The following is a 22,033-nucleotide window of genomic DNA, read 5'->3' as shown; positions in this document are numbered from 1 at the left end:
GGGGACCAATGAGAGATTGCGCAGCCGAGTGATGTGGCCGATTGCTTGGCGACTATGGATCCCGCCCAGATCCCACTGTGCTGGCTTGTCTGTGCCGGTCGCTCCGCTGGCTTGGCCGCTGCTGCCCCCGCCGCTGTTGATCACGTGTTCTGCAGCGGTGCGGCAACGTGTTCGTAACAGCTGATTTTTTTTTCGTATTAAGAGCAATGTGTTTTGGCCGGAGAATGTTACAAATTTGTATCAAACCAAAATTCGTACCAGCCGTGATCGTATCACCGGGGTTTTACTGCAGTGGTATAAGTCAGTGCTACACGACACTAAGGCAGGCACAAGCAGATCACAGAACATGATTGCACGCTGGAACACTGTCCCGTAACATGGTTATAACGATCTACCAGTTATAATGCCCATTTACGATTTTCTGACCCTCCCTATAAAAACTGCTTCCAGATATAATAGACGTTTTTTAAATTGCTGTGCTGCTACAACGAACGCTTCAAACCCGGTCATGGTAAAAAAGAGGTCACACACGAAGTACCAAAGCACAGAAGCCCGACTAAACTGGGCGCACGGCAGCGTGCACCCTGCTCCAGTCCAACCACGACAATGATACCACCTTCAAGATAAGCGAGCGACCACCTCGCGCCGATTTCAGAAGCTGCAAAGAAGTCGCACGTTTTCAAGGCACAGTGGCATGCCACGTACAGCATGAACAGCATGGTGCTTGGCACGTGCGTCGGTGCAATATTGGAAACCTCGACTATACCAAAATTGGTGTCAATCTCGTTTTAGCGCAATTGTCCATGCGGCACCATGTGCATTACGCCTGTTTCAACGGTTTGGAACTACCGTCCACAGACGAATCCCCCACAACGGACGCAGCTACAACGAAATTTCAACCACAACGAAGATTTTCCGATTCCTCGTCAGCTGCCCATAGAAAGTAATACAAAAAAAGTCTCTTCATAACGAAGGCATTTTATTCGGTATTTCCGCTTCAGTGAAGTTTTCGAGAACGAAACTGGGACTGAATTGAAATTGGAACTGTTGAGTAGTCAAATTAAAAGGCCCTTCCAAAGCTGTGACGATCGTATGTCCGCTTGAACTAGGTTTTCGCAAACGAAATCAAACTGAGAGTACCGATTTAAACCACTGCAATCCATAGCCACGTGCGGTCATCACCTGCCTGCGCGAGACTGCACGGGATCACCACAATCGCTGCTGTTTTCTGTGGTGTGTGTTCGGTTGAAATGGCTACGCCAACGAAGAAGCGTAAATTTCTCTCTCGAGGAAAGGGCACATATGATTGCCAAGGAAGTCGTCCGAAAGACGAAGCATGGATTGCAATAGCAGATTAGTATACAGCTGTACGAACTAAAGATAATAGTTTTATCGGTCGTACAAACTTGTGAACATTCGCTTACTAACTAAATTACCAAGCGCGGTGTCACAGATCCACAGATCCACAGATCACACAGGTGCTCGATGACCGCGGAGACTCGGTGTCAACATGCTGGACTGAGGCGGTGCGGCAATAGCAGCGAGCGAATTGACCTCTGTGCCGTCTCTCGCTTCGACGCAAACTGAACGTCGAAAGCACAGCGCACACTAGTTGCACTTTGCCCACATCGCAGATGGGTTTGAGGATGAGGCCCGCGCAGGCGTGCATATTGTGCACATTGCAGATTGCTTTTAAGATACGGCGGCCGCGATGCAGCCGCTCTTGTCAACATGATGCCAACGTCTTGTCATCTGGGCAAAATGACAACCCGCTAGACACACCTATTCCGACGACTGCTTTCAAAGTAATGGATCCTTTTGACCTCATCTTAAAAGTTATCAGAGCCCACGACAATGACATTGCGATGGCTCTTTTAACGGACTGTGAGACTCGCGTAACGCCTTTGCTTGCCGTGAAGCGTAAGAAATCCAGGCTGGCCGACTCCTGGAAATAAAGCTTCCAGTAAGTGTAAGCTTGCCAAGCTTGCCGACTCTGTCATAAATATGATGGTGCATGTGCCGCAAAATGAGTGTTTCGTGATCAGCCGGGCACGTGCGTTGAGTTAGGCGTCGGCCGCAATGCACAAAAAATGCCGGAACAGAGGCGCGAAATATTGACACCTTATTGAATGCCTTCGGTACATCTCAACCTTTGCCCCCACGTCATTGCGAAGATTTCCCGGACGATGCTTTCGGTTTCGTTCGCGGCTTTGCCGTTTGGCGTACGTATATACATACCAATTTCGCGTCAACTAAGTTGCGCCACAAGGAAATTTTTCGTATGTCCCGTGAATTTCGTTGTAGCGGGGCTCGACTGTGTCTTTCCACCGTGGGAACAAAGGCCGCTCAAGTGTTTGTGTCGACGGTGCCCGAGTCGGCGAGAACACTGGACCACATGCTGCCGCCACAGAATGGTGGAAAAGACCATTGTCAGGAAATGACGGTTTGGTGCACTTTGTTTACACGTTGCCGATTGCTGATAATGGTTCCCAGTGGCGTTTTACCTTTTGAACATGCATTTATTTTCGCCCGAAGCAACATATATTTATTTTACGGCTCTTGTGTGTATGATGTGCAGTCATAATGCCGAGACCATGATGTTCGAGACCTTCGCAGATTGGCGGCATGCCGCAGTAGTTTTCTAAGTTTATGCTTCCGGCCAACTAGAACGCTTCGCTCTCGTGTGCAGAATAGTCGTGTCCTACTGGTAGTGCAATATATTACAAGCTCTGGAATAAAAAATGGCACCTCCACTTGCAGTTTTGAAATAATAAGTGATCGGAGCCGGGCGCCGTTTTGTAAGAGCTACACGACGCCGCATTTAGTTTAGATGGATGTTTGTAACGGAAGTTTGCAGCTACGTGTGGGAACGCACCGGGAACAAAAAATGTCACAGTTTCGCCCTAAGGGTGAAGCAATGAATGCGATAGCAACACAGCAATGTCATACGAAGTAAGGTGAGCGGCTCTGGTAGCAATATGAATTGTAGTAAACATGAGCTGATTAAGTAAGCAGGTGTGCTGCGGCGTAAGTAGACCGACATGAAGAGAGACTCGATGACCACGAGAAGGCGCGTGTGAAACCGTGATGTTGATGAGAAGCGCTTCCCGTGGGCAGTGCGTGCGAAGGGACACACCTGTAGTGCTGCACTGCCGATCCGGGCAGCATTGCATGTGTTCCGTGCGTTGGAAAATGTGGCCCGACTATTACTAACTGAATGAACAAGCGTGGTGTGAGCGCGCACAAACAAACAGGAATAGATCACACTGAACGACTGCAGACAACGACTGTCAAAACGCTGGCAGCGAGCGTATATACGCCGCAGCGTGCGAAGGTACGTGCGGTCTATCGCTTCAGCGGAAACTGAGCGGCGAATGCACGGCGCATAAAGGTCAGAGCCGTGTGGAGATAAGAGAGGGTGCGGACGAGCGACGTGCGCGGTTGTTGGCAGCGTAAAAGTGCGCCCCCCCCCCCCCCCTCCTCCGCTCCCTCCGGCGCTGGCTTCCCGCTTCCTTGCTTGCGCGTGGGTGATTGAGTGTGTTCGCTCTCCGTGAAGCGCGCGTCCCCGCACGCTTCCGCTCGGGCATGCGGCGCGCGGCGAAGATTTTATCTATAGGGAACCTCACGGCGACGGCGACGGCAGAAATCCGGTAGAAGTGTCCATATAATTGCTATCGCAATAAAATGACACCGAAAATCTGGTTTTCGGACCAAAGTGCTGTCAAATTGTAACTGCTGACACAGTGCAGTTAATTTTTGAGTGTTTTTAACCATTCAGCCGCCAACCCCGAGCTGTACTCGTCACACGAGTTTGTACCAATATCGCCAAAGAGGTATCACGGTCGTCAATTGCTTTGCTTGCAATTTTGAACTCTAGATGGCGGTAGTTCTCTATGAAAAACCATATTTCGTGCTGTTTTAAGCCTGGCAACAGTCATTTCATAATGGCGCTTCGCGAGACGAATGCCTGTGGCGCTCCAAGAAAAATAGGTGCTTCTTGGAGCAGTACAGAAAGCAGCATTAGTGACGACATGGAATTTGTGTCCGACAGCGACTCGGACATTGTCTTTACCCTGGATATTGCTTCAGATGACGACGACGGTGACGCACTTGTGTGGCAGCGCATAAACACCGATAATCCGCCACCTGCACCTCTTCAGTGCCCGGAATCTTGCGGCAGCCCACTGATGACATTCTTGGCTGGTTTCATGTATTTTTTGACTGGGGCATCATGGACCTAATCGTCACGGAGACGAACCATTATGCGGTAGCGTACCTTGCTGCTTGGTGTGCTAATTATGAACAGAAATCAATGATGTAACATATATTTTCAGAATCAGAATTCCATGAAAAAAATTATGACTACTTGAAAAAAAATTTGCGATTTTGGTACGTTTTTCGGAAATTAAATTGGCGGTTAAAGGGTTACGGGCAAGTTCGTATGTAATGAACTACTGATATAATGGCCACTTTTTGCCAAACTATCGAGTTCGTTATAAATGGATTTGGACTGTACATCTCTCTTGCTACGGTACGAAGTCAAACAAAAACACGCAGACATTCGGTTTGTATGTTTACTATTTCTCTAAACATGAATTTGTCTATTGAAGCAACATATTCAACAAATAAGTGATGTTGCCTTGAATAATTCTCCAAGTCGCGGGTCGCTGAGAGTAACGTCACAGCACAGCGATGTATGTAGCACACTTGCAATATATATATAATATGTACGTGCAATATATATATATATATATATATATATATATATAAACGAGCGCGGAGCCCGCGTGGAGAAGGGTAAACGGTGTTTAGTTTGAAATTTCAGCTCTTTCCGCAGTGCGTAGTGATGTAATATTTAGCTGACACGATTGTTAGCGCGCATTGTATGCACTGCATTTGTCAGCTTAAAATGGCCATACCTGGTATGGAGCCCTTTAATTGCAGTAAAAGACAATGGATCAAAAGAAGTGTATAAGACGGAGCGCTAACTTTATACACTGATGATCGGTGTTGTCGTTTTAGCAATTTAGTTGCTAGATTTAGCAACCTTTTTGTCTGTTTAGCCACAAGATCTTTTTTTAGTGACGAGCGACTTCTTTTTATTCATTTTGAAGCTCAAAAAGTTGCTTCGCAAAGTGGTTTATAGGTCTCGCTTAGTTATTCTAGAGCTACGAGTGGGTGGCCGAAACTGGCTTTATGGCGCCTGGGCTTTGGTTATGCCGAAGCAGCTGCGCTCTGCACTCGTCACACGTTGCGACTCCGTTGGAAACAGTTATCACATTGTGCTTACACAATGAATGTTCTTTCAATTGTGAAACCCATTCGAACAAGTCTTCCGAGTGGTTGCTGGAATTCACTACATTTGTTCGACGTTAGAAAGTGTAGCACTAAAGTAACTTATCATTTGTAGTTAATTTTGTGTTGCGATATAGATTGCAGCAGGTGAATAGGGTTAAGGCGACGGGCCCTGGTACTTGAGCACAAGGTTTGATTCCAGGTCATTCTTATGGGGATAGAATTTGTACTAGCTACATGCAGTGGTGTGATTGCTGCTCCAATTGCTCCAAGCTGCTCCAAAAGACCAATCCTGCTACATCCTGATACATTTTCGATAATGTGCTCTAAAGCTGCTCCAAAAGGGGTTCTCTGGTATTTTAAAAACCAACTAATCTAACAAGCGACATCATTCATCCCATGCACTCGTCGTGTGTGTACATGGAGGAAGTAAAAGATGGGTGGTAGAGTAGGGCTGCTACGTGCTTGAAATGTGGTGGCCATTGCTGAAATGGCACTTTCAAAACTAAGAGCTGAGAGCACATAACTGCTCTATGGGAAAGCATTCTGCTGGTACAGCAAAGCCTTTTCGTGATGTGGTTAGGTCGAATGGGTGCATGATGGCTGAAAATTTTGTTACATGGGGGCAAGTTGTTGGACATGGTACTGAGTTTGTTTCTCTTTGTTGCACTGCTGCCATTTTGCTGTTTCCTGCTGGTGTACAGGTTGCACACTCCTAACGCTCTTCCATAGCCGAGTTCCCCGAATTCCCATATTGTGGGGATGCGCGACTCTCACGCGTCCCCTGATGTTGTTTTCCCCGCATGTCTCCTGTAGTCCGGCTTCTCTGCGTGGCTAAGCCCGGCGGTGGTTGCGGCGCGTTGCGAGAGATGGCGCTAGTGTCGCGATGCTGCGCTAGTGTCGCGATGCTGGCGCCACCGAACGGCGGGGTCACTTGGGGGAAAAAGGTCGGAGGCGCTTTTTCTTTGGCTGGGGATCGGCGACCAACACGCACGAACGCTTCGCGCGTGCGCCGGCCCGCTTCGCGCGACCGTCGCGCGAGGCTTAGATCGGGACACCGGTATGGACGAACACGGATCGTTCGAGCGCGCCACCGTTCGCGTGACCGTACACGTGAACGACTAGGCGATGGTGTCATAGCATGGGGCGAACGTATTCGCTCGCTATCGGGTCGCGGTGAGTCGGACTTCCTTGATTTGTCGCGCGCCCGTGTGAATGTTCAATTGGTAGTAATTTGGCTAGTGTGAGGCAAGCCTATTTTATTAGTTGTTATACAGAGCGGACTTCCCTCTACAAGTGTGTTTTATTGCTGACAGCAATAAACGTTGTTGAGTTGACTCGCTGGTTGCCTTATTCGCCCGAACCCTACGTAGCTGCGATTACACGCGCTACGGGTTGGGGAAGACCCCCACAGTATCTATGTGTACTTCTACAGTTCCCGCCATTTTTAGTGCCCAGTCACTTGCAAACTGGAAAGTTAAAGTGGAGATTAGAGAGGTTTGGGGTCATACTTTCGTCTTCACAGCTTCATCCTCTAATTTCGCTGTAATTACTTCGTCATCATGCATGGGATTCGCATGTTCTATCGCCACAATGGTGAGCTATATATTTCTTGGCAAAAATGTGCTTGTTTCTCGTGAAATTGGGCTTCTGTAATCTCCTCTTGCGTCTCTCAAAGGCAATTTTTCCACTTGGAAATATGCATTTAGATGCTCCAAAAGCTCGTTTCTATGCTCCAAAACGCACTTTTGGTTGCTCCAAGAAGCTGCTCCAAAACAGCCTCGGCCAATCGCATCACTGTACATGCTATAAGAACCTTTGCTTGTCGGAAGTAAGCCCTCCATTTCAGCCCTTGACCACAACTCGTGTTTTGATACCCCACAGCAACACAAACTGATCAATCAAATCTGTTGTCACTTTAGTTGCATGTACATCACATTATCAAGCAGAGTGCAATGCATTCTCCTTGTTGGTGCTTGCTTTCATATGTGATTCAACGTATTAGTCAATTGTATAATAACAATATAAAATGGCAATAATAACAATAACAATGGCGTAACAATATAATAATTGTGTAGAACAGTATGCAAACAAGGACATATACATTGTAACTGTTGAGCCAACAAGTTAATTTCTTGCTGCACACTGTGTATCTGTGTAATTTAAGCTTCGTCTGAATCCTGCATCAAATTCTAAAGGTGAATTTCTCACTGAGGATGCCAGAGACGCTCTCAAGACTGATATTTTTACTTTCTTGCTGTATCACTCAAGATTAGCTGAGCAGTGTGCAAAGCTGAGCAGCAGCTTGGCAGCTTGGTGGCAGTTAAACATTTAACAGTGTTGGCTTACCTTGTGGGAATCCTCGGGTCCCATAAACGCCGCACGGGCGAACGTCGCGTCAAGCGCATGCGTGCCAGGGAGAGGGGAAACTTTCCTTCCGCGGGCGGCGCGCGGGAATCGCAAGCGCTATGAGCGCCACCGGGTGGGTCACGTGAGATCCCGCTGATATCGCCCGGGTCTCTTTGGTCTCCAGCAAGCGGCGATGGCGGAAGTCTCCGCCGCCGCTCCCGTATTCCCGCACGTGGTTAGTCAACCGCGTTCTTGCCGCGGCAAACACCGCGGCCCCCCCGTATTCCCCAGTTGGTAAGTCGGAAGCCCTTCTTTACCTAGTGTATTATTCTCTTCGAAGGAACCCTCAGCGATGTCAACTGTAGCTAGCTGGCCTGCTCGAAGTGTTAGTTGCAGTCGTAATAAATGCTTTTCGAGTGTACACGTGGTTGTCGTCTTTTGTTTCCTCGAGCTTGTACCGGACCGCGGTTGATGCGCAGGCATGCGCCAACCGCGGGGCTCGGTGTGTCGAGGCAGAGGGCCGTTGGCATCCCCCCATATCCCGACAACCTTAACATAACTTGCCCATTTCACCGCATTTTGTTGTGAACAGAAATAGGGGGTTGCGAAATGTGCACGCTTGCCCTGACAAGCCTTTATCATCACATGAAGGATGAAATGTGACTGAAAACATGACCAATATGTGTGGCTGCAGGATGACGCCCGCCAGTTCTTCACGGTGGCAGGAGCAACATCGTCGCAGGAGTGCGAGATCACACCTGAGCTGGCCTCTCTTATGAAGCGTCTCTGGCAGGACCCAGGGGTTCAGCACTGTTTTGCCCGCTCACGCGAGTACCAGCTCAACGACTCAGCCTCATAGTGAGTGCGACACTTTTTCTTTTTTCTCACATGGGGGGTAGCGCTGCGTTGCTCCCTCATAGTGCTAGTTGATATTCTATGCAGGTGGCAGTTGGGCAGGTAGTGTGATGCACAGAGAAGGCAAATAGTCGTTTTCTAGAGAAGCATTTTCTAAGCTTGGTTTGGGTGAGGCCTTCACATAGCCTCCACAGATGAGCTCATGCGAATCCTATCAGTCAAGTCCATCACTCTAAACGGAGAGTACAGTAAAACCTCATTAATTTGACCCTCGTTAATCCAGGAAATGAGATAATTAGGACTCGACTTGTGGTCCTGGTAGACGTATGCATTAGTTAATTTAGTCACTCTCGTTCATTCGGACTTATTTGGCCGCCCACCGGTTAATTCGGACAACTCTCGGAGCTTGGCGAGTGTGGAGCGCCGCAAATGTGATGTAAAAGCGGCGCTAGTGTCCAACCGACACGAAGCAACAGAGTCCGCATCACCATAGTCATCAGCGGTAATCGTACGTGAACGATAAAAACACTGGAACGCTGCATGCCTATTTGTGCCTTTATAGTCTTTATTCTTCCGTTTATTGCCATGCATAACACCGCATTGGCCGCATACTTTCATAATTGCATAGTCGCCATCCACGATTGCATCGAATGCGACGGCAGTTTCGCCCGCAGCGGTTGCTGTAAACGGCAGTTTCATTTCGACTCGGTGCATGCGTTTGCCGCGGGCCTTCCGAATCTCGTGGTCGCCGTCCACGATCGCGTCCATAGTGGTGGCGGTTTCATCCGAAGCGGCTCGGAAGGAAGGTGCGCGGAAGGTGCGCGGCCGACGTGTGCACCGAGTCAAACCGAAACTGCCGTTTGCTGCAACTGCTGTTTGGAGTGCAGCAACTTAATGTGCCCAATGGCCTTGAAGCACGGCAAGAGTTGAGCGTTGCATAAAGCCAGCTGCCAGAGATTTGCTTCGCCGCAATACAGCCGTGTTACGCGGTAAAACATACCAAGATTGGAAAGGGGCTACTGTCATGGAACATTGTGTGCCTTAATTATACATGCGTGCACCCGCCATCTCTGTCCTAGTGCAAGCACTGATACACCTAATAACTGTACTGGCAGGCCTTCAGAGCTATCTTAGACATGCCTGTAGCGATTTGAGCCCTTGGGGTCAGTAAAAGGCATGCATTCATTTTTCCGGACTGCCCAATTTTTCGGACATTTTTGCAGCCCCTAGGGTGTAAAAAAAAAGTCAGACTGTGTTAGCATGGCAGAATTGGGGCCGAGAGTCGGCTGACTAGTGAGGCAAGACTATTCATAGAAGTATCGATGCTATCGTTATTTTAGTCATTGTTGAAATACCAATAGTAGTACAATAACTATTGACTGTGTACTATTGATATCAACAATACTTTTGACTGAATTATTGATAATGCTAATTCATGTGGTGTACCACCCGTAAACACTGCAACAAACTTGGCGACATATTTAATAATGAGGGTCAGGTAGCCCAAAATTTCTGGCGATATCACTAGCCACGAATTGCAAGATTATTGATAGTTTCTATGTGAAATATTGTAATACTATCAATAGTAGTACTATTGGTTGTCTTTTTTACAGCATCGGTAGTGTCAAAAGATCAATTGGTACTCTCGATAGGCAATTTACTGATTGTTTTGCATCAATGGCCAACACGACACGATTTGAGAGAGGATCTGCAGTGGGGCGTGGCTTCCTACTTACAGCTACCTGAATGCTTTGGACCGCATCTCACAGCCAAGCTACACACCAACACAGCAAGATGTGCTACGAACGCGAGTCAAAACAACAGGCATCGTCGAGACGCACTTTGTCTTCAAAGAGCTACACTTCAAGTGAGTGAGACCTGTGGTGGGTTTATGTGGTGCAAAATGTTTTTGGTGCATTGCTTGCTTGTGGTGGAGGTGTGATAACACAGGGGAAAAAAATGTTTATAAGTCAAGTAAAAACTGTAAATTTACTGTAATTACTCGAATCTAACATGCACCTTTTTTCCAGAAACATGGGTCTGGAAAGTGCCTGCGTGTTACAGTTAGATATGAAACCAAAAGTGCGTTTATGGCATTGGCAACATCTAGCCATCAGAGGCAGTCATTGCCATCACAAGATAACAGAGCACGTGTTCGTGAAGGTTGCTGTGAATTCATTTCTTTCTCCACTGCGATATGTATGCTTCTTATCCGTGGCCAGTAAAGTGCAAATGGTGACAAAAACGCACCGGTTTCATTATGAAAGCTTATTTTAAGGAAAGTTTTCCTTCTGTGAAGGTAAATTCTGCATCTCTTGTTTTTTCTGATTACAAACATCAAGGGCATGCCACATTTTTGTTTTATAAATTGGGTGCGAACAGATGCCCTTTTATTCTCTTAATTTGAACCCACGAAAATTTGGTGCACGTTAGAGTTGGGTAAGCACAGTAAAACGAAATTTTTAATTTTTTGGTGCTGACCTGTAAGTTAGCAGCATTGTTGCAAGTGTGGTAAAAAAAAATGTTCAGTAGGTGGCACGAATGTGCACCTCATAGTCTCTGTGTAAAGATTGCCTCTCCACTTAAGACATGCACTGAGGAACAGCACTCTTTTAATCAGACTTTTCACAAGTGTAGTAAAACCTGTTAATGCTCATCAATGAATGAAAGGTAGTGTATGTTGCTATGTCGCGTCCTTTGTTTCCATGCTATTAAGTTACCAACTAGCCCGATCTCTAATGCTACATCTGCAATGAATGTAAGCAAAGTATGATAATGCATGTTTTGCCACAGCCCCAGCAGATGTAGGAGTGCAAAAGAAACACAATTTGTGTGACAGCTGCGAGATGCTCTTTGACCAAGTCAAGCACATTGAGTTGTGACGCCATTGCAGCTATTGAAGCAGTATAAAGGATAACCGCTGAGTGATTGCAAGGTGATGGGCAAAATAGGCACGCTGTTCATGATGTGCTCTGGTTTCAAGCAGTAGTGGCTAAGTGGGTGCTGCAGTTGCTCAAAACGTGTTGGTGTCTGTGAAGAACTTCAGTGGGGCTTTGAATGAGGAAGTGACTTCCTTGCTAAATTTGTTACTGGGCATGAAACATGGGTCCAGCGCCACGTCCTGGAAACAAAGAGAGTGTGCTGTCATAATTTTTTATCTTCAAAACCAGGCATCTGCAGAGATGGTTATGCTCAATCTTTTCTAGAATTAGAAATGTTAATTTTTTTAGCATTACAGTAAAACATCATTACATTGCAACAAAGTTGAACACAGAGCCAGAATTACTTCATTACAATCAACGACCGATTTTGTGAACACCCAATTTTTCGGACATGCCCGATAATTCCGACGCCTTCGTGGCACCGCCATATACCCCATAGAGTCAGTGTATAAGAACTAAGGATGGGCGAATATTCGCTATTGTCAAATATTTGATCGAATAATTCCATATTCGCTATTCGCTTCGAATTCAGGTATTCGACACTTGCGAATTATTCGGCGCTCCCGTATAGGCAGCAAGAAGCCACGGACGGTTGGTACCCATCTCGGAGGCTATGCTTCAAGTCATGAATGCCATACATCAACCATAAATCTCGAAGGCTATACATTGTTGCATTAAAGAGCCTGAAATGTCTGACGCAAAAGAGCAGGAACGGTGCTAATGTACAACCGAAACGAAGCGGCGGAGTCCGCATCGCCGTAGTCTTCAGCGGTAATCGTACGTGAATGACAGCAACGACGGAACGCTTCGTACCTATTTGTGCCTTTATTGCGCTTACCGCTGCGCATAACAACGCGTCACGGCTGCGACCAACCGGTTGGTCGCAACGTCGCAGCAATCGCTGCGATTTTTCCGTCGAAATTGCGCCGAGAGGTATTTCGCGGTCTGTTTTGGAAAATGGCGGCGGTCGCTCAACGCAACGTTTACGGATACTTTTTTGTCTATAAATATTGGATCAACAAGCCTAGAACAGTGCAACTAATTGAGTGGAGCCTTGGATTGCGCAATCGGTACGTAACATCAGCACCGACACGCGAACAGTGCAGATAAAAACTCGGTCAGATTCGGTTCTGTGATTTCTACGAGTTTGTTGACACGCTACGTTGCTAATCTGGCGACGCTTTTTTAGGTTGGCTTCGGGTGCTGATAGTACGTACTTTTGCGTGATTTTCCGTTATTCACACGCGCTGCGAGTTGGTAAATACTACGAGGTGCCCCTCACGGGAAGGCATGGCCTTCGGATGTCGTCCCAATTTTCTGGTTCTGGAGACAACTCGCGATATACGAAAACGCCACAGTTTTATCGCGGTATGCTTTTACGGATGGAACAATTTAAAGAATATGCAACTACGGACAAATGCTGTGGTCAATAGGTCACGCTATACGCGCGACCATTTAGTTGCAGTCAGTTGGTTAGGGCTTTCATGCGCATTTTCCCCAATGAATTATCTCATTTCAAGGTTCTGTTACTTCCGCTGCAAGACGCAAAGCGAACGTGCACACTGGATATCGTAATGAATGTTCTACAATAGCATATTTCACGCTTTGACTGGGAATAAACAGTATTGCCAATTTATTTTCGAAGCAATATTTAAACAGTTTTTTTCTCATTTTTCTGATGCATCATTTTTCTCCTGAATAAAAAAACCAATAAACCTTCAGTGTGTTGCAGACTTTGTATCTGTACTGCTTCTGTATTAACCCTCACATTAAAAGGTAATTGCACATTTCGCTTACTTCAGTGCATCGAATTACTTTTGTTTATGCTGGTTGTAACATATCGCAGTACTCTAAGAAACTACTTAGCCATAAACATCCTTGCCTTTTCTTGCTTCTCTGTCTCTACTTCCTGTAAAACACATGCAATAATGCGAAAAGCAGGCAGACATCTGGTTTTTAGTAGATAACACATTAAACAAAAGCAGATCAAAATTGTGCAGTGAAGTCAGCCGGTTGCATTCCTTCGTGTGAATGATAGGATTTTTTCAAGTGTGGGTGGGTCTTGCATGTCCACAGCTCATAAAGTGTGCAGACTCATCACGAGGCGTAGGTATAGCCCATCAAGATGGAGGCAATGTTGCTAATGAGTCTGCACTTACATGTATTACTGCATAAACTCGTATAAGCATATCCCATCATTACTCAATCGAGCTTGCTCAGTCATATTCACCAAAATTCTACTTATCCGAGCTTGCTCTGACTCATATTCACCAAAATTGTACTTGGCCAAGCTTGATCTGACTATTATTCACAAAGATTCTACTCAGGCAAGCTTGCACCGAGTCATATTCACCAAATATCTATAGCTTGCCGAGCTTGCTTTGACTCATATTCACTAAAATTATACTTGGATCAGCTTTCCCTGACTACCACATGACAACATTCACTAAAAGTTTACTCAACTGAGCTTGCTCTTACTCGTATTCACCAAAATTCTACTCAGTCAGGCTCAAACGAACTCAGACTGACGGTTACTTCGAAGTCTTAGTGAGCCGACGTTTGAGTGAGTTCACCGTGCTATGTATACATTACATTATGTGACCTGTGCGGTAAATAAGCAAACATTGTCTATGAGTACATGTTGCATCGGGTGAAATAAAGACAACTGTAAACACTGCAGTTAGTTTTCTAGAGTTCAACTGACCGTTGCGTGAAAGCTTCGCCTCATGTCGATTCAAGCAAGTGCATTGGATCTGCATCATATTTTTTGCCAATCCTGCTGGCTGTCCTAGTCATTACTGGGTGGCCACATTTTGTACATTTCAACACAAAATTTAATAAATGACTGTAGTGCAATATATTAAAAAAAGTATGCTTGCATCACTGCACGTATAACAATCACAACATGACACAAACACATGCACATAAGATGGACACAAATGATAAATACATAAACAGATGGAATCAGCTAGCCACCACCTATTGAAAAAAAAAGAAAAAGCACAGGACTACGTATAACCATTCCCCTTGCCAGGTACATGGGCTATAGGAGAAACACACGTGCAACCTAGCAGTTACCTCGAGGTAGCAGCTATGGCCGCTTTTGCATTCGCAGCTGGCCACTCAACCACTCAAGTGTGTTCAGTGTGCACTTGTACTTAGGCACACTTTTTATTGTCTGTATCTCAAAAATTTAATGTGGCTCCTCAAAATTTTGAGAATGTTTGGATTCTGAGGCTTGCAAAGGTAAATATTTTTATTCCATTTTCGTTCAAGGTGAAGGCTCATACAAAAGATTAGAGATATTGTCAGTGCCCCTCACTTTCTCTCAGAACATAAGTGGTCTGTTATTGAGATTCTAGCAGCTTTTCAGCAGCAAGAAAGGGAATCAGCTTCCCCTGTTTTCAGCATTGGGTTAATGCAGGCAATTCAGGGAGGCATAAAGTTTTGCTAATACAATCGGTTCGGGAATACCAGATTAGACTGTACCTTGAGACTTTCCTTGCACTTTCTTATTTTGGTCAAATAACCCAGTTTGAAATGGCTCCAGTTAGCATGCTCTAACATTGTTCTAATATAGGTTAAGTACATGACTAGCTTAACAGAATGGGATGCTGGCTTTCATTTCCAGGAAAGGAATCATAGCACCTGCTCTAGTTGCATATGTTTTTGGTTATCAGGGGTATTCAGCCTCACCTTAAGGATAACGTGCTGAAGCAGGTAGAAGCACACGCATGCCATTAGCGGATAGTTTCGATAGCTTCTTACCTTACACTTGCCACCATGAATACAAAATTTTAGCGTTCGATTTTGTTATTAAACAAACGTACTCCTAACAAGGTATTTTAATGTTAGCCGTGTGGCTACGCGGCTGCGCTACGTACTGCAGCATATTAACTTAAGCTTCTTGATACAGATTCACAGCACACTAACAGCGCAAGAAACAGGACGAGAAAATAGACGACGCCCATGTCTGCCAGAATGATACGATACTACGTACACTAGTGACTGCAGCTCCTAAAAAAATTCGGTGTCGGCTTTTACGCCTTTCGAAATATTCAGAGAGCACTTGTATGAATAATTACAGCACAGGCGCCGAGACGGACGAGCCAGGCTGGCGCTAAGATAAACGTTCACAACACACATTCCATTGCACGTTCAGTATTCAGTAATTACACACAGATCATTTGCGGCTTTGTTCAGGGGCAGACGTGAGCTTTTGGGTTGGTGCTTGCTGCTAAGTTTGGTGCAAGAATATTGCTAGGAGCAGGAACCGCTAATGCGCAATCACGAGCAATACACACACACCCGTTTTTCAGAAGCTGACGTTAATCACGGGTAGCGCGAGGGTCTCTGCGTTGACATGACGACTCCGCTGCAGCTGAATTCCGAATACTGCATATGCGATGACAACAGCTATAGGGGCTTGTTGATAGGGCCTCTTGTAATTTGTTTAACCGCAGGTAGAACGACACAGGCATAAAACACACACGAGACAGCACACAACGCTGAACAACCACCTGCGAACAGTTGTTTACATCCACAATTTCTCCTCGTATTGAACTTCACAAACCGCTGTTGCGCACTCCAAAACAAACTAAACTTTGAAGCGTTTTTAAATTACAAAACGCACATATTATTTGGTCCTAATAAAGAGAGGTCAATTATATTATAACGCGCACGTATTTTTCATTACATTAAACGAATTTATGCGGCGTGTGCGACAAAACCTGGCAGCAAGCAACTCTGGGCGTCGCATAATCGCATTGTTGACATCTCACCATGTGAAATGGCCGTTGCGAATTTCGCATCTGCGAAAATCGCAGTGCAAAATCGCACCATGTGAAACAGCCTTCAGCCGCGGGATTTCATAGTCGCCATCCCTGATCGCGTCGATAGCTGCCGCGGTTTCTTCCTCAGCGGTTGCGGCAAAAAGCAGTTTCCTTTTGACTCAATACGCACGTCGGTCGCATGCCTAAAAAGCTGCGTAGTGGCCATCCATGATCGCATAGATAGCGACCTGCGATTTCGTCTGCAGTTGTTGCAGCGAACGGTAGTTTCGTTCTGACTCTGTGCATGCATCGGCCGCGGTTGCGATAAACAGTTGTTTCGATTTGACTCGGTGCAATGCTGTCGAGGACGAAGAGCATCGGCTCCATCGCGACAGACGTGCGATCTGTTGGCGGTCAGCTTACTGGCGAAAAAATAATCGGAATGTGCGCGCAGTAGTGCAAATCGTGTCGCAAATGATGGTGCGCGCTGTGGCCGTGCTGCGAAGGAAGTCGCGAGGCGTCGATCACCGCTGCGAGAGCCAATCAGTCACGAGGTGACGAATTGCAGCTTCCGCACTACTTTTGTGCAAAATAGCGAAAGGATTTGCTCATCCATTATACTAACAAAATTGTGCTTACGTAGTAAGCACTTGCTTATTGTTTTCTGGATACCCTGATAATTCAGCATTCAGTTAATTCGGACATTTTTTTTAGGTCCCGTGAAATTAGAATTAACTCTGTTTTACTGTAATATGTGATATATACTATTCGAACTATTCGATTCGAAATTATTCGACCAAATCACTATTTGCTTTGAATTCGCTTCGAACCTCACATTCACTATTCACCCATCCCTAATAAGAACGTCTGAAATTTCTGACTTTTCCCAGACTTTTTGCCCTGACCACGGGTCTGAAATGGCATTAATTGTAGCAGCCGCCGCCATTTTGATAATCTCACCTCCTCGAATCGGTGCTCTCAGTCGCAGATCTGCTGGCAGCCGTGCTTAACCATTTTTCTGACAAATTTTACTGTGAGAAATTCAATATTTGTTCGCTAACACCTTGCCACACAGAGGGCCTGTGCGGTCGGTGTGGTTCGGGATGATATTCTCTGTCACAGATGCCAGCACTTACGCCAACGCCGTATTTTCTGCGACACGGGGCCCTTAACGCCACCACCGCAGCAACGCTAGGCCTAGCTACTTTGACGTTCGCCACCAAGCTTCTTTCTGTTCGGTGCCATGTTTTTCATTGAAACAATTTGCTGCTGATAGCAATGGCGTCGACTCCGCCTTCGCAATCCTCGCCAGTGTCTTGGAAGCTCGGAAAGCACGGCGCGTTGCATAAAGCTGTTTCCCAAAAGTCAGCTTTGCTTCAATACACCAGTGTTACGCAGTGAAGCATACACGAAGCATTGCGGTGAAGCATACTAAGAGTGGGAAGGGGCAATTGTCACGGGACACTGCATATATTAACATGATAGCGTTAAGGGCCCCGTGTCGCAGAAAATACGGCGTTGGCGTAAGTGCTGGCATCTGTGACAGAGAATATCATCCCGAACCACACCGACCGCACAGGCCCTCTGCGTGGCAAGGTGTTAGCGAACAAAAATTGAATTTCTCACAGTAAAATTTGTCAGAAAAATGGTTAAGCACGACTTAACCACAACGTTCAGACATGGTGGAGTTGGATTATAATTTGAATCTACGAGAAAACATAATTCTGTTACGAGGAAACACAAAAACAAACCCTTTTTCCAGCATTTCTATCATACCAACAGCAGCGCGCTCGGGTAGGCTACTTGCGAAAAGCCTATCCAGATGGTGCTCGTATTCTCGGCAGGTCAAATTGGGACTTGGCCTGCCTAATGCATTTTGGACACCTGCAAACAATTAATAAAATAATAAAAAAAAAGGTCCTAGGGTCTTCACATTTTAATATTAGACGACGTATATTGCCCCTAGAAGAATGTCTTCCCAGCAATGCATTTCTGTTTAAAAGTGAAGCTCTGACTTTAAGGGGATCGGTGTAAGCTTGGTCGTTGTAAGCTGGCTTTCCCACGTTCTGTGTTGCAGGGAAGCCTACTCAAAGAAAAATGAGATGCGTACGGGGCTCGATAACGCTATCGTGTTCCACTCCTGAAAGCAAAGCTTAAGCGTCCTCCAATTTTTTCCTTAATTATACATGTGTGCACCCGCCGTCTCCTATCACAGTACGAGCACTTACACACCTAATAAGTGTACTGGCAGGCTGTCAGAGCTATTTCGGACGTGCCTTGTGGCGATTTGGCATAAAAGGCATAGAGAGAAACTCGGGAAACCGAGTAGTGGCGCTGGCCTGTAGGACTGAGCACAGTTAAACCTCGATATACCCAACTTCAGAATACCTTCGTTATGCCGAGTTTTTGACATAACAAAGTAATTAACTTTTTCTAACTTCTCCATAAACTCCTTGTATTTTGAACTTGAATATAACAAATGGGTGTTTGTACACAATTTCAAAACAATGAAATAGTGCTCAGTATACTGTACCACGAAGGTATACCGCGAGGCAATAACTGAAACTGCTGCAGACGCATACAGCCAATTAGTTGAATTGCATGTGGCTGCTTGCGAATGCACCTCTCAAATTGCATGCCATGCGACAGAGTGGCCACCCAAGCGGGGCAGCTCGCCGTCGTACTCCTTATAAAGATTCTATTGCGCACTGTGGGTGCAAGGGAAGCATGAGAGGGTGAGCTGAGTAGGTTAGTGACTCGACGCACGCTAGGGTGGGTCTTATCCTATAGCACGCCCGTGGCTGCGCAATGCCGTCAGGTAATCTGTGTAAAGACTAGGCGAGTTGCCATGGCTTCCTGCGGCCTGTCTTTCCAGGCGTTTAGTGCATGGAGGTCGCATAATCTCGAGTTTTGGAGACACACTGAAGCAACAGGTACCCGAACCGAAGTGTTAGCTCCCCTCTGCCTGATAGTGCATCGTCCCATTGTAGGCAACACTATCAGGTGCGGCCAGCAGAGTGGATGCAAAAGCTTCGCTTCGGACCGCCTATGTGAAGATATTGTCGACACAGCATGAAACTATCTTTGGTCGCCGGCTCTCAAGTTCAAGAAAATTAATTTCTTTTTATAGAAATTCATTTCTCTGCCTGATAGTGCATCGTCCCATTGTAGGCAACACTATCAGGTGCGGCCAGCAGAGTGGATGCAAAAGCTTCGCTTCGGACCGCCTATGTGAAGATATTGTCGACACAGCATGAAACTATCTTTGGTCGCCGGCTCTCAAGTTCAAGAAAATTAATTTCTTTTTATAGAAATTCATTTCTCTGCCTGATAGTGCATCGTCCCATTGTAGGCAACACTATCAGGTGCGGCCAGCAGAGTGGATGCAAAAGCTTCGCTTCGGACCGCCTATGTGAAGATATTGTCGACACAGCATGAAACTATCTTTGGTCGCCGGCTCTCAAGTTCAAGAAAATGAATTTCTTTTTATAGAAATTCATTTTTTTCCGACTGCCCACACATTCGGAAATTTTTTTTATTGCACAATTGCATGACAATGTATACATTTGAAGCCCTTCCAGCTATTAAACAGCCGTGCACTTCTCTTCCTGTGTGCACTGTCTTTGTTGCACTAATTTTCCTCGTCAGCAATGCAAGACCAACTAGCCCAACAACTGATTCTACAGTAAAATCAAACCTCGTTATAACAGGATATAACAAAGTAAGCGAAATTCCCCTTGTAATCCACAGAGATTCTAGTGCTGCAGTACTTGCAATAATGGTCAACATCTGATTTTACAGACTCCCTACAGGCCGCGAAAACGTCCGGAGAATCGGGCAGTGCGAAAAAACAAAAGCATGCCTTTTACTCCAATGTGCTTATCAACTATATTAACAAGCACGGTGTCAGCGCCAACAGGCAAACATGGAACACATCATACTCGATGAGCGCGGACATGCGCTGTCAAACGCTGGCTTGAGGAACGCCGCTGCAGAAGTGACCGAAGTGACCTTCGTGCTGTTGTCTATCGCTTCAACGCAAACTGAGCGCCGAGAACACACAGCATGCACAAAGCTACGAGCCGCTGATGCACCTATACTGCCTAGACTCTGCCCCGAACACAGATCGCTTTCAAGATACGGCCCGCGTGCCACCGCGCAGTACACAGTTGATGCCAGAGTACATGCCAGAGTATACAACGCCGCCCGCTATCTCTCCCCCCTTGCTTGCTCGCCAGTGCCTCGAGCACAACGGAAAAAGGCGCACTTCTTCTCTGCTTTTCTTTCTTGCGCGCGCGAGATTTAGACGCGGTCGTCGGCTCCCCTCGCACGCTTTCGCTCGCACATACAGCATACGGCACGCGGCGACGACGTTATCGCCCTTGGACTTTATATAGAACATCTATGAGCCAAAATCGATTTTAGGGCTACAACACGTCATAGACGTCATCGTTAGATAACAATTACGGATCTCAAGGGCCATACTTTTGCTGGCGGAAACCGAAAATACGTCGTGGGTGTCACCCCCGGCACTTCGGGCGGCCAATGCCAACGTCAAGCCACCAAGCCAAGTGACATGAAAAGTCAAAATGGCCGTTCAGGCCGGTGCGGGGTGGCAGTTCGCAACGTATGATGCGAGAACGGTCCCATAGTTGCGATGCAACAGCGGGGTTACCAATGCATTGGGTTCTATGGGAGCTGTGCCGGGACCGGCCGAAAACGAAAACTTCTTACAAATATCTCGATGTCATTATAGCCCAGAATCTATCATGGACTTTGCATGTGAACTATATTATCAACAACGCTAACCGCATGCTAGGTTTTTTGCGTCGCAACTTCTCACGCGCCAATACTACAGTAAAGCTCACACTTTACAAGACCTTGGTGAGACCCAAACTTGAGTATGCCTGCTCAATTTGGGCTCCTGGCCAGATAACACTAACAAACTTTTTAGAGCTTATCCAGAATCGCAGCGCCCGGTTTATAATTTCTAACTATAGTCGTTATTCTAGCGTCTCCGCAATGAAACCAACTTTTGACCTACCAGACCTCGCTCTGCGCCGACAGTGTTCTCGACTGTGCCTCTTCCATAAAATATTTTACTTCGATCTCGCACTTAAGGAAGAATTACTACATCGGCCATCGTACGTGTCATCTCGCATTGATCATTCCCAGAAAGTTGGTGTACCCCTTTGTCGCACAAAAATCTACTGCGACGCACTTATACCAAGAACCTCGGAAGACTGGAACCACCTCCCTGCCTCCATCACCGCCATCTCTGACTCCAAGAATTTCAAGTCCGCCATTAATACTTACATTTGTTCTTGCCCCTCCTCTCTGTAAAGCCTTCGGGCGATTGAGAGTACGAAAATAAATAAATAAACGACGTAACAGCCGGGAAAACACAGCACCCGGGTACGTAACAGCGGGGTTCTACTATACTGCTTTTTCTGACGAGCACGTTCGGCTTCCATTAAAGCAGCTTGTTCTTCGCACTCTATAGCCTATTGTTGCTCCACCCAAGCTCTCAACTCCGCTTTCTGAAGGCCCATGCTTTCACCCTTCTCGACAAGCTCTGAGACCCATCATGTATCATGTATTTGTGCGCTTACAAACGGCTTTGTTCTGTCCGCTGACGCCATTGTCGCGAAGCTGTGTTGCTTCGAGTACAAGTTTCCCTTTGACTTTGTACAAAGCTGTCGAATATGAAAAGCACTGGCTACATTGTGATGGACGGACGACTTGTTGTCGACCAGCTTCCGTTAGTCAAATTAACAAAAGTCGATTGTATCGAGGTTTACCTGTATAACAAAAAATTAT

General features: G+C 46.3%; 1 protein-coding gene across 4 annotated transcripts in view; it reads left to right on the top strand.

Moving 5' to 3' along the window:
* LOC119461834 (guanine nucleotide-binding protein G(i) subunit alpha) overlaps positions 1–22,033 on the top strand; it is a 99,951-nt gene that overhangs the window by 35,907 nt on the left and 42,011 nt on the right. For all 4 annotated transcript variants that reach the window (XR_007468436.1, XR_007468435.1, XR_007468437.1 and 1 more), the window contains exons 4-5: positions 8,339–8,502; positions 10,238–10,366. Coding sequence is in view for 1 of the 4 variants with exons in the window: in XM_037723205.2 (XP_037579133.1) it covers positions 8,339–8,502; positions 10,238–10,366 (293 nt within the window). In the remaining 3 variants the exon portion in view is untranslated. The remainder of the gene's footprint in view (positions 1–8,338; positions 8,503–10,237; positions 10,367–22,033) is intronic.

The sequence above is a fragment of the Dermacentor silvarum genome, chromosome 8 (assembly GCF_013339745.2).
Source record: "Dermacentor silvarum isolate Dsil-2018 chromosome 8, BIME_Dsil_1.4, whole genome shotgun sequence".
Taxonomy (NCBI): domain Eukaryota; kingdom Metazoa; phylum Arthropoda; class Arachnida; order Ixodida; family Ixodidae; genus Dermacentor; species Dermacentor silvarum.
The sequence above is the reverse complement of the archived record's forward strand: the minus strand, read 5'-3'. Positions and strand labels throughout refer to the sequence as shown.